The sequence below is a fragment of the Abramis brama genome (assembly GCF_963993115.1).
Source record: "Abramis brama genome assembly, chromosome: 2".
Lineage (NCBI taxonomy): Eukaryota > Metazoa > Chordata > Actinopteri > Cypriniformes > Leuciscidae > Abramis > Abramis brama.
Window position 1 is genome coordinate 61,636,286 of NC_139964.1, and position 13,699 is coordinate 61,649,984.

At 37.8% G+C, this 13,699-nt stretch overlaps 1 protein-coding gene across 1 annotated transcript; it reads left to right on the forward strand.

Moving 5' to 3' along the window:
• The first annotated feature begins 1,120 nt into the window (after positions 1 to 1,120).
• efnb2b (ephrin-B2b) lies at positions 1,121 to 11,723 on the forward strand. The gene is made up of 5 exons (XM_084105752.1): positions 1,121 to 1,827; positions 4,803 to 5,092; positions 9,187 to 9,279; positions 9,666 to 9,779; positions 10,141 to 11,723. The coding sequence occupies exons 1-5, from the start codon at positions 1,715 to 1,717 to the stop codon at positions 10,536 to 10,538; spliced, it is 1,008 nt and encodes a 335-aa protein (XP_083961878.1). The 5' UTR covers positions 1,121 to 1,714; the 3' UTR covers positions 10,539 to 11,723.
• The last annotated feature ends 1,976 nt before the right edge of the window (positions 11,724 to 13,699 follow it).

A 13,699-nucleotide genomic window follows, 5' to 3' on the forward strand; every position in this document is an offset into this window, starting at 1 on the left:
GCGCAAATACACAATTGATTCATGCTCGAACGCAGACCAGACGATGGAAGTGCAAACGCATCACACCTTAACACCGCTCGACATCCAATTATATCTTACCTGTTAAGTTTTTCCTTTTGATTATTATCCAAACACGCAAAGGACAATAAACAAAAGTTGCCTGAACAAATGTTTTGATTTATCTCAGGCATCTAATATTTCAGATAAAAATGTGCGTAATTTAGGGAAGGCTGCTTTTTTTCTAAACATTAAACACTGTGAGTAGGCCTGAAACAGATTTTTAAGACTTATTGAGGTTTAGGGCAGGCTACATGACTAAGCGGGTTAAGTTCGTGGGAAATGCGTTTAGTTACAAGCTCCCATAGCGGTTTAAATTAAAATAAAAAGATTAATCATTCCATTTCGAACGCGACGCCACATTCGTGCGTTTAGGCCTAACGGTTACAGTATTATTTTCAGTGTATTTATGTGCATTCTGCATCTTTCCATAGACAAAATGTTTTTTATACTGTACAAACTAGATTGTACCCCCTACAGTAGGCCTACACTATACTCATCATCACAGAAAACTTTCGGCATTTTTACATTTTCAGAAACATCACTAAGTATATGATTTAAGCTGTTTTCCTCATGGGGACCAAAAAATGTCCCCACAAGGACAAGGATTTAGGATATCGCCATCTTTGTGGGGACATTTTTGTCCCCATAATGTAAGGTTTACGGTTTACCAGGCCACACACACACACTAACTATGTATTCAGAAATGAAAATACGTAGCCTATACCAGCAGTTCTTAATCGATCTCTATCTGTCAATTCAATATTATTATTTTCCTTAAAACTTACCTTAAAGCTCAAATGGCTTATGGCTTTGTAAAGACAACATAGCATGCTTGAATATCTCTAAGCATAAGAATGTATCTCAGTTACTTAGATACAGTCGTTGACAGGACGAGTTGCCAAATTATTTTTAATTTAACATGGCTTTTTTATTATGTTCACTGAGGCCCCCTAGTGGGTCACGGCCTCCTCCCGGTTGAAAACAATAGCATTTTGATCATTTTGATACCGCATTGCACCTCAGGTAAACTTTGTGCTCTGGTAGTAGCCAAATGATTAATATAGCAGAACAGAGTTGCCAGACTTCTGTGTAGTCTCCTTCAATTCGGCTAGGTGTCACTCATTTAGCGTCATCCAATCGAGTGTGATGTGGGCGGGGTCTAACCGCAACACTGGGTTGTCCTAAGAAGTCTCCGAGCACGTCTTGAGGGCACTCCAAGACTGGCAGAGTTGAATGCAAAGACGAAGAACAGGAGAAGCACTGATGCCGCCTTTAGAGTTGAGCTCAGTAACATCAGAATTTTAGAGCTGTGCTGATATCCCACGTAACCTGCACTATTTTACTGTTTTCTCTACATTCATAAGAATGTCAATCACTGGTCATCAAAGGATGCATATTAAGACATTTAATATCTAAAAACGCGATTACATGGATTATCTCCCGCTGTCCGGCTATTTTGTTGTTATTTTTTTTTTCTATAGAGTGCCAGGTGCGAAGGAGTCTTAGCGAATTGTGTTCTTTTTTCGTTGTGAAATAAAACGCGTTTTCAGCAGAAGAGAGCGCCCAACAACATCGGATTCTCCTCGCATTAGTGCCTGTGGATCTCTCACTTGTTAGAATCAGATTTGGACTGCTGAACTCTTTTTGCATCGCAATGGATACATCTGTGTGGACTTATATATGTTGTTTTTTCGTGGTTGCTTGTCGAGTAAAACTGGCTCGATCAACAGTTTTAGAATCAATATACTGGAATACTTCGAACACCAAGTAAGTAGCCTACACTTAAATAGAGACTCCAAATAGAACTAACTATTCCATTTGGAACTGGAGCCTAACCAAAATGATTTGCCTAACAAATTGCAAATGATATGCCTTCAGAGTAACTGTAGCCTACTAGTGATTTTCCCAAATGTACTTTACCATTTCTGACAGAAGTGTCTAGTCCCTTTACTGTATATTTTATGTTCCCCTAATCCCCTATTTTATGTATGATCAAGTGCATATAGCAACAATTATAGTATTCTAAAAATGGAATACATGCTAATGTCTAATAAACAAGGACATCAAGAATATAACGAGAAATACATTCTAGTACTCAATGAATAGTTACCAGTTGAACTGAACCACAGATGCCCATATAATTCAAAGGCAAAAATATGTACTGGAACTTTAAATAATCAATATATGCTGACTGGTAGGACAGAACCTATAATGTAACATAATTATATATATTTTTTTTTTATCTTAGTCTTAATCTTTTTACTTAGTTCATACAAAATATACAGCTAAAAAAGGTAGTTGAGGGTTCTGAAGGTGTAGCAAAGAACCATTGAAGAAGAACCTTTCATTTTAAAAGTGTATCTGTAATCACACTTTCATTTGCAGTTTTAATCAGCTGATTTCTCCATTGATTTTTATTACCATGTCATAGTCATTTAAACACAAGACAGCCCACTAAACATATTCGTAATCCATGGCATTTTGTTGGAGGACCACCCACCTTTCCAGACTGCAGGGTATTAGTTACAATGATGCTTTATTGGCAGTAACATTGAGATGCAAGTGCATTCATTTACAGAATCAAGCTAAAAGGAGAGCACCGCGTAAACTTTAAAAACAGATCAGTTGGGCTATCCTTTACGAACTTCCACCTCATAGATGTTACCACTATTTGTAAATGTTCATTTATATGCATTTTGTAATTTAAGTAATTAGCCTGTGCGCGCCCTGTCAAAAAGTGCAGGTAAATGCAATGGTTTCTATAAATTATATGGCGAGATTGTAACATGGCTTGCGAACTCCATGCACCCTGGTATTTGCTGAGGAAAAGCTGCAGAATGAATCTGCACTTAGAGCAATCAAACTTTTGGAAACCTTACATCATGGTTAATATCGTGTAAGAGTGCTGCCACAGCCTAAATTTAGGACTGATTATAAGCTGAGAAATGTAAAATTGAAGAGTGGATTACAACCTCTCGCTGATTGCCACAGAGAGATCTGTTGCCTGAGCTCCTTTTTTCCACTGTGAAGTGTGTCTCCAAAGTCTTGTGATAATTATGCATCTGTTCCTCAGCACACCTTCCTGCGTCAGGACAAATAGTCTCAGTACACTGTTAAAAGAAAGGGAAATGCATTTAAGTACTACTTTCTGAGATTGAGACACCCAGCCTGGTGTTTTCTCAGCTGCCACATACTCTCTTCCTGCCATTGGGAGGTCTTGTCAATTGGTAAACTTACCTGAAACATGTTTGGACATTTGGGCAAACATTTCACCAAACATGCACTTAGATTTCAATTTGTGTTAAAAGTCTTTGTGTTTTATTCCACCATCTGATCGCTCAAGAGTGAAACTGTTGCCTTGGTAGCATCGTGGCTGTTTCTTCACAGTGGTGAACCTGTATTCAAATAGATCAGTTTTGTTTAGATGCAGGATAACGTTCTTTTAAGATGCTAAGCCGTTGTGCAGCAGAGCTTTGCTGCAGGTTGTAATCGGTTTTCATGAGTTCCAGTAGCTCAGTGGGTCATCTTTATCACAGAGCTTTGGAGACAAAAGGTGCGCTGGGATGAAGGCACTGTTCAACCCCCATCCCGGTTTATCCACACTGAAGTTGGTATTGGGGGGGGCGGAGGAGGGGCACTGAAGCTTCCTGTCTTCTCAGGACCCCCAGCAGAACCTTGAGGGTCCCTTTCTTAATGACTTTATGAGGATGGAAGCTAGTCTTAGAAAGTGACTCTTTTATTCTGCCTTATGGTGTTAGCGAGAATGAGACCATGTCTAACTTTGTCATGGTAGATTTAAAATATAAAGGGATAGACCCAATGCACACAAGTCTGTTTACAATGGAATTTGTGTGTTTAATCAGAAATCAGCTTAATCTGAGAATCTGCAAATAATTGAAAGGTCAATTTCAGAATCCTTTTACAACAAGTGAACATTGTAATAGGAGCTATAGTGAGGTTGTAATAAACATTGAGGGCAGATAAAGGACTGCCAGCAAACGGTGAGGGCAGATAAAGGACTGCCAGCAAACGGTCAGGAGTGAGCGATTGTTAATTGTGCAAATGCATTACAGAATAGAGAAGTATGTAAAGTTGGGGGGGGGGGGGGGGGGGGGGGGGGGGGGGGGGGGGGGGGATGCAGACATTAGTAAAAAATGAAAAGTTGCAGACATTAGTAAAAAAAAAAAAAAAGTGTAAGTAAGCCAAGGTCCCAAATGCTTTATATGCATTTGCATTCTGCTTCAAGACAGAACTCTGATTAGCCAAAGGAAATCGCTTGTCTCAATCCATTTCAGTCAGTTGCTTGTTTTAATATGAATGGAGGGGGCAGCCTTGGGTTCTTTGTGTAACTTTACCAAAGATATTTAGATAAATGTCTCTTTTTTGTTCTTTTTTTTTTTTACCATACAGAGAAAGTCAATGGGGTCCAGTGTCGTTTTCGACCCAATTGGATCCCTTTTTGGGCCAATGTTGTTGTTTTTTTGGACTGCTTTGGGTAAACTATCCCCATCTAGGATAATTGACCCTCAAAAGACATAATTGAAGCCAATGATTCTTTTGTTAATTGAATTACCTGAAGAAACCACCAGATACAGATTCATTTATTAGACGTCCAAACATGATATATTTTACATTACCTTTAAAGTTCTCATGCTTAATTGATTCATAATTATTAGTCATGATAAGGTTTTTTACCATCTCTGTAACACTATAAGATATTTAACATCCCTTGTTCCCTACAGGTTTGTTCCAGGAAAAGGTGTAGTACTATACCCTCAGATCGGAGACAAAATGGACATTGTGTGTCCAAGAATCAAGGCAGGCTCCACTGAGCAGATGAACATTGAATACTTCCGGGTCTATCTTGTTCCCAAAGAACAATTGGAGACCTGTAGAGTTACTAAAAGCGACATGTTACTGCTCAACTGTGACAAGCCGGACCAGGACGTGAAGTTCACCTTCAAGTTTCAAGAGTTCAGCCCCAACCTGTGGGGCCTGGAGTTCTTCAAAGGAAAGGACTATCACATCATCTGTAAGTTCATTTCCATTCTTACTCAAAAATTTTCCCTTTAGGTGCTGATTCATGATAGTTTTTCACCTCCATTGCCAGCTGGAACACTGTGTAGAAGGAGCCAAATGCAGAACTGATCCCACCCATGGGAATTTCAGCCTCCAGCATTGTCTCCCAAGATATCTTTTCCGTCTTTTCGTCTGGGAAGGCGACTGTCTAGAGTAGCCCTCAAAACATAATGAACAAATCAAGTTTATAGTTAATGGAAATGTGTTAAATCCGTTGGCAAGTGTGTTTACCACACAAGATGTCTTTGTCATTAACATAAAGATATTTATGCTCATTAATCATTATATTGTTTAGCTTGCCTAGCACACATCAATTCTTTGTTTTTTTTAAATGTAGTTTTTCCCAGGTCTATTTTTGTCCTCTTCTCATGTGGGGAGGGAAATGTCTAGAGTCTGAGATGTTCTCTGTGAAGCAAGTCTTGTTGATGGCCCTTTACATGGATGTTATTAGTATCATTCAACCACTTCGAAAAGTGGTTATCGTTCAGTTTAGCGTGTGTTGATCTCAGCCCCTTTTCAGTTGGCACATTCCTTAATGGCCGTTTATGTGATTTTAAGATTTACACGCTCTAAATCCCCCAATCCTTTGCCAGTATGAGACGGATCGGTTTGATGTGATTGTTTAGGGCAGCTCGGCCTGCAGCCCGAGGGACATGGATATCTGACCTAAATGATTCTAAAGAGACTTACCTCGATGTTTGAGTGTGTGTTTGTGTGTGAGTGTGTGCCTTGTGTGCATGTGAATGTCAGAACATGTGCATGTAACTGTGATGTGTGTGAGAGTTGACAAAATGAGAGGAAGAGAACAATTTTTAAAAAACATTTTTTAGGCGTGTTGGAAAGTCCTGACATGCACTACCGTTCAAAAGTTTGGGGTCAGTGCGATTTAAAAAAAACAAATTAATACTTTAATTCTGCAAGGATGCATTCAATTGATACAAATCTTTTGTAACATTATGAATGTATTTACTGTCATTTTGTGTTTCAAATAATTGCTGTTCTTTTGAACTTTCTATTCATAGAAGAATCCTGAACATTTTTTATCTCACTTAGCAAAGAAAATATTAAGCAGCGCAACTGTTTTCAACATTGATGATAGTAATAAGAAATGTATATTGAGCAGTAAATCAGCATATTAAAATGATCTCTGGCGGATCATGTGACACTGAAGACTGGAATAATGATGCTGAAAATGCAAGTTTGCCATCACAGGAATAAATTACATTTTAAAATATATGAAAATAGAAAACAGTTGTTTTAAACGGTAATAATATTTCACAATAGTACTGTTTTACTGTATTTTTGCTTTGGTGAACGTAAAGACTTAAATACTTATTTAAAACATTAAATAATGGTACTGAGCCCAAACTTTCAAGCTGTAGTTTATATTTGTTTTTATTTGTATTTTCTTGTGAACAAGACACTAGCTACTATTAGTTTCTTAACAATTTAAGTTTCTAGAGAGACATTAAGGTTTTTGTAACAATGAATATTTCATTTAATTAACTGACTTTTGGTACAGTAAATTAAGAAACGTAAATTCACTTCATGTGGAAGTAATTGGAAAAATAAGTCACAGAGACATTTGTTAATATTTTATTTGACTGAATCAACCTGACTACATTAAGTTTCTTACATATTTTAAAGTGTAGTTTTAAAAGGAGAAAGAGAGACTTTTAAATTGCATTTATGTTTATGACTCAATGTATATCCGCAAATAAATATGTAAGAAATTACGAGCAACCATTGAATATCTGCGCAACCAGTCCTGCTGCAACTTACAACAAATAATTAGCATTTTTTTCTAGACAGACAGTCAGACAGGATATGTTTCACTGCGTATATGTGGTTAAAATATGATCTCTAGGATAGTTAGACTTCTTAATGTCTGCTAAAAGCAACAAAAAAAACCCTACTGAAACCATAACATCTGCTTGGATACACTTTTTTTTTTTTGTGTGCGCGCAACTTCAATTTTCCACCTCCACTTTGTTGCTCGGTCGCTGGCTTCGTGAGTGACTGAGCTGCGCCGGCCCGAGGCACTAAATGTGCTTGTTGTGGTTAGGAAATGAGCGGGCTTCATTCAAGCCGAAGAGTCGGGTCACATCTAGAGTGGCCGCTGCAGATGAATGTGGGAATGGTTGCAGGGAACTGGGACATGTTGGGTAAAAGCTCTCTCTCTCTCTCTCTCTCTCTCTCCCCCCCCCCCCCCCCTCCCTGTTTTCCCCTCTTAGCTCTCTTTCTCGTTTGCTTTCTCTGCCAACCCCCCCCCCCCCCCACTCTCTTGCCCTTTCACTTGCTGGTCACTCAGTTCTTTCTGTGCCCTAAGCAGTTTGAAGGGGAAGTCCATTTGTTCATGTGGGATTGGTCTTAATCCTCGCAGGGAAAGAGAGATTACGGCCCAATGGAATTCTTTAGCTCTGCTATCAGAGGACACAGCATGGGTGCCCAACCACAATGGTATTTAAATCGTTCCACCAAGCCACTCCACTAGCCGTGGATTGACGGTCAAAGCAAATCCTTGATATTCTGTGATAATGATGTGAAAAGGCTTTGGTATTATGCTTAGTTTCTGTAAAGTTCAAACCTGTGTGATTACACTGGGTTTATTACTCACAGTATGAGGGTTTTCTAAATTAGCGTGCATGTGAGTGCGTGCGCGCCCCTCTTAATGCTTTTCGTAAGGATTTACTAGCAAACAAACGCAAGCTTTTAAGAAGCTTTGCCAAGCTGCAAAACTGTGATTTTCTCTTTGTGCGAGCAAGTTGAACCTTCACCTTCTGCATACACATACACAGTGACTGATGAACATGTGACTCGTATGTCCGCAAGGAACACTTTAAAGATTTTAAAGCACCTGTGAGTACACTTGTGGAAAGTTGACCCGGTCATAAACTAGCTCACTTAGTGCTACTAAACCTTATATGGCCAAATTCATCCACAAGACTGTAAGAGAAATGAGCCTCGAGAGGAAAGAATAATTTGGTGGCATGCAAACGTTTTTAAGATGGATGATGGCTATAAATATTCAGCATCAGAAATGTAAGCTACTAAATGTTGTATGGGTGACTCTCACAATAAAAAACAAATAAATTGCATTAGAAATGTTCCTATTTCAACATTGCTTTGACTTTTCATAACAAACAAATCCCCCCCCCCCCATATTGTCATTACTGTAATCCATGCAGATGTTTTGTAATTCTCGTTATTATGTCATTGTTGATCCTTATATTCCCAATCACATTATAATTAGCAATAATAAAAATGATTATAAACGATTTTTTGTTTCAAATAGAGATCACGATTCTCTCTGTATTCTGAATAGACAACTAAACAAAATAGCATGCAATTCACTATGGTTCTGACAAAATGTTAATTACTGCAGTCTATTTAAAAATGTTTAATTAACTTGATTTTTTTTTTTTATCGGTTTGAATGAATGATTCAATGACTCACTCATAAAGACTTCACTTGCTTCATTATGAATCAGTGTTTTGAACGATTCTCTTGAATGAATGATTCATTGACAAATACATTTTTAACACTCACTTGTCGCAACCTACTGGTGTAATGATGTATTTGATACAATCTTTATTTAAAGCTTCACGTTACTTTCTAAAGGTGATTTACTCTATTTTGATCACTACTTTAGACATCAGTGTTTATATTCGAACTTTAAACTTTTATCCCAGTACTTAGCCTATGTGATACTCTGAATCATTGTAACCCAGATATAATGATACTGTGTGGTTAAAAAGATATACATGATAAGTTTAATAACTGAGTGAGTGTTTGAATCTAGATTATGATCTTTTAACGATTAATCGCGCAGCTCTAATACTGAATGTATTATTATTTTTGATTCATTATAATGACATTTGAATGTGTTTAATTGTTTTGAAAATAATGTCACAATGGAAAAAATGTATTTTCATCAGGAAAAATATGATCCAGACATGTTTTTGACAGATTTTGTGAGATTTTTGTGTGTGTGATTAACAAAATGATATCAATGGCTAATTAATTTCTCCTTCTTCCCTCTTTCAGCCACATCCAACAGCACATTTGAAGGTTTGGACAACCATGATGGCGGTGTTTGTAAGACCAAATCCATGAAGCTGGTTCTGAGAGTTGGACAGAGTGAGTACCACCCACAACCTTTCTCTCCGTACCTGCAATGATGAAGATCACTGCTTCCATAACAGTCTTTCATGTCACCGGTCTTCTAGTGGGTGTCCATGCTAGTGTGCCTCAGCGTGTAATTGAAATGTCATGTGAGCTTGTTTCCTATGGCTATGCCAGCTGTCCCTTCTTTGGGCTTGTGGGGAGATACTTGCAGCTTTACGCCAATTCATTAAATTCTCTCTCAAAACCTGGGGCATAATGCCTAGAAGCCAAAAAGATGTAAGGGTGGTCCGATATTATGTTCAGATCAGTTTTTCAGTTCGATGAACATTTCGTACTGCTTGAGCTCCACTAGTAATCTTTGTTGCTGTATTATATTTAATTTTCTGTTTTGTTTTTAGGTCCAACAGATTCAATCTCAGCAAAAAATCATCCCACAAGACATCCTCCAAAATACCCGGACAATAAGGACCAAAACACCTTCAGCAAAGAGAATGACGTTGTCAGCAAAATCGGTAGGTATTCATGTATATGAGGGTAAATCTCATTAAATCATAAGTTATGCAATTCAAATTTCACCCCAAAAAAAACAAAAACAAAAAATAATATTTTGCCTAAATAATGGGAATAATATATATAATTATACTTTATACAATATATAATATAATTAAATACAAATAATGAGGATTAATGACACAATGCAAAAAGTCTTAATACAATTAGTCCTAAAATTATATATTTCTTTTGATTTTGATTTGAAATATGACTCAGATGTACAATGTAGATGTTAATAAATCTCAGATGTCAAACTTTTCCTCAATTTTAAACTACAAAGAGTACACTACATCTGGTCATAAACTCTTTCTCGTTCCCCAGACTCTATACAGAATGGTGAGTCCGGAGGGAAGAGCGGAGAGTCTGTAGGATCTGCTGGATCTGAAGTAGCCCTGTTTGCTGGTGTTGCATCCGGTGCCGTCATCTTCATCATCATCATCATTGCTCTTGTAGCACTCCTTCATCGGCGTCATCAGAAACACTCCGCGCAGTGCTCTGCCCAGTTGCCGTTAAACACGCTGCCCAAACGCGGAAGCGCCGCCAGTGGCGGGAGCAACAATAACGGCTCTGAGCCGAGTGACATCATCTTTCCACTTCGGACCTCAGGAAGCATGTATTGTCCGCACTACGAGAAGGTCAGTGGTGACTACGGACACCCTGTTTACATCGTCCAAGAAATGCCACCACAAAATCCTGCAAACATCTACTACAAAGTTTGACAGAGCATGGACAAGCTACGGACACTGAAATGGTGTTGTTTTTAATGATGGACATCAGTCTTTTGATGCTGCTCAGATCAGTTGCTTGTTGCAGTTGATTTAGCCCTGTTGGCTGGATGCTACAAGGGCCGAAGTGTTGTCTAGTTCAGAAGAACTCATTCTTTGTTGGTCATGAGGCCTGGTTTCTGGATTAGATGCTGGAGCACATGGGAATTTGCCCTCTGTTTATACCTTAACTTGGAAATCTGGATGACTTTCAAAGGATTGAACAAATGAACAAGCAGTGAAGAAGTGCTGCAAAACTTGCTGAATAACATGCTGTTATTCAGAATAACAATCTCATGCTGAATAAACATCTCATGTGAAGAATCTGAGAATACTCTAACAAAAAAACTGGTTTTGTTAGGAAAATACAGGATTTTTTTTTTTTATTTATTGTTTTTTGATTGTTTTTATGTTTCTCAACTCTCAGATCTTGAATATCGAACTTTAATGCACGAGAAGAGGCCTTGATTCCTGTACTTCAAGTCATTTGAGTCCATCCAATGTAATTTTGGCTGCCTGCATCCCAAAGCTGGCCTGATGGATGCATATTACATATCAGTTCAGACATTTGTAGCCCTTATGCTGTTGATGTGCAAGCCGGTGTGGTCCAAAACGCATGTGGTTCTTTTATCCCCATTTGCTTATAACTTTTCAAACATTTATTCAAACAGCAAACAAACAAATCTAAAGATCAAAATAAAGAAAGATCCTTTGTTGACTTGGTAATGTAAATACAATAGCCAAGCACTGAAATTATGCTCTAAGTTATGTTTTCTATGAATCTGAATATTGCTCGTCCGTTACGTTTCATCATTGAATGTTCAGTCAATTTTGTTAAAATACTTCAGGGTTTTACTTCAGCAAACGTGAAGCAACATGTTGGATATAATGGCTTTTTTTTTTGTTGTTGTTTTTTTTAAATCTTGCATTTGTTAAACTTTTTTGTTGGTTCTAACCAATAGTGTGTTGAGGAAATTTCACATTCCAGATGGCTGATAAGGTTGAATGAAATGATTTGCCATAGTCGCTTGAGCTGCTCTCTCTCTCTCTCTCTCTCTCTCTCTCTCTCTCTCTCTCTCTCTCTCTCTCTCTCTCTCTGTTTGAAAGAATGAAAAGTTCAAATAAAATAAGTGGCCTCTTGTCAAAATTTGACTCAATATCTGAAAGCATCACTGTTAGTAAATCATTAATCATTAGCTTAGAGGATTTCAGTTTGAAAATTGTTTAAATATTAAGATAGATAATTGAGATGTGCCCTCATATGCATCATCAATACTTACCAAGTTTGCTGATTTTCAACCAATTTCGAAGCAAAAAACAAATCAGGGTCACACTTTAGATTGGGGTCCAATTCTCACAATTAACTATGACTTTTGCCTTAAGAAACTCCTAATTACTGCTTATTAATAGTTAGTAAGGTTGTTAAGTTCAGGTATTGGGTGGATTAAGGGATGTAGAATTTGGTCATACAGAATAAGGCATTAATGTGTGCTTTATAAGTACTAATAAACAGACAATATCCTAGTAATATGCATGATAATAAGCAACTAGTTAATAGTGAGAATTGGACCCTAAACTAAAGTATTACCTTAATCAGAACTTAATCAGAAACAAGACTGTCCGATCATTGTCCCTGATGACTACATAGGAAGCACAAACCATTTGGCTTGATTTCCAAATGACGCATTGGGTCACAGGACACTCAGAGCTCTCCCACGGTGGGGAGTGTAGTGTGATGCATTTCAAAAGAAGCACTCACACCTCATGACCTCAGACACACTTTACCCCCTCACACAATCCCGGCTACACACATGATGTTCTCACACTGCGTTTGCGCTTTTTCTTACAGACTCAGATAAGGACCTCTAACCTTCCACAGCACATTATCTGTGGCCCTTCCTCTACCCTCGTACGTTACAAACAATATTCCACCCTGAATACTAAGCATGGTTAGAACAGAACAGGAAACAGTGTGTTTTTGTTATGGAGGGACAGAACAATGGGGTGGTAAATCTACAAGTCAAGCCAGCTGCCTGTCACAGACGGCCAAAAGAAACACTTCTGTCATTTTATAAAAACCTGCATCCTGGAATGTACACATTTATGATGTTGTTTTGCAAATATATTTTTCTCATCTCCACAATCATTGAAACGCGAACTTCAATTTCTTATGTTCAGGATTATGAAATGCTGACAAGGTCTGGAGGTCTCTTAGATAAGGTTAGTTGTACTGATTGGCCAATATATCAGCCAAGCTGTTTAATAAGCTTATATTAGTTCAATTTGAGAGAATCGGCATCATCTGATGCAGCTCAGTTTGTTAGTTTCCCCATGTGTCATTTTCAAAATGTTTTCCAATTTCAAATATTGCGTAAAACAAGTTCAGTATACATATAATTTGCCATCATTGAATTGTATTATTTGTTAATGTTGCTATCATTTGCTGTTTGTTTCATATTGTTAATGAAACCTGAGAGAATTCTGTTCCTCCATTGTAAGGCCATTCGCCCAAAAATTTGGCACTTAAAAAAGTCCATTTGAATTGAACAGTCTTCTGAAGATACATGATTGCCTAATACGATGAACAGATTTAAGTTAGGCTTTCGAAGTTGAATGAAAGTCTTATGGTTTTGGAACAATAATGAGGGTGAGTAAATGATGACGGAATTGTCATATCAGTCAAGCAATAATTTGTAGCAAAGTTTCTTGATTTTATTCTGAAGAACTTACAATGAAATTAAACCTATAGCACTTTACAATGGACCAATATTCTGCCAAGTATGGATAACTTGAGAGGTTTTATTACACACTATACATAAAAGCTAAACAATGACTGAAATACATCATCCGATTCCGCGACACACAATGCTTCATTAAATCAGAGAGAACAGCTGAAGTCGCATATCCGGAAGAAAGCACACATCTGGACTAGAAATGACAAAAGACCTTTTCTAGTTGCCCCAAACATTTACAGCTGGTTAAAAATCAGGAACAATTACTCAGAGACCACAATGCCTTATGCCATATTGAATAACTTTTGGAGACGTGGTTGATTGTGCGCCTTTTTGTTAATGTCTGTGAGTCAGAACTCACAGGAAATGGGAAACTTTTGGGGA

Bases quoted from the DNA above. Each gene is read 5' to 3' on its own strand.
- efnb2b (XM_084105752.1), top strand. From the start codon at position 1,715: ATGGATACATCTGTGTGGACTTATATATGTTGTTTTTTCGTGGTTGCT. The intron at 9,280-9,665 runs GTGAGTACCACC...TTTTGTTTTTAG, and splicing joins GGTTCTGAGAGTTGGACAGA to GTCCAACAGATTCAATCTCA. The intron at 9,780-10,140 runs GTAGGTATTCAT...CTCGTTCCCCAG, and splicing joins TGACGTTGTCAGCAAAATCG to ACTCTATACAGAATGGTGAG.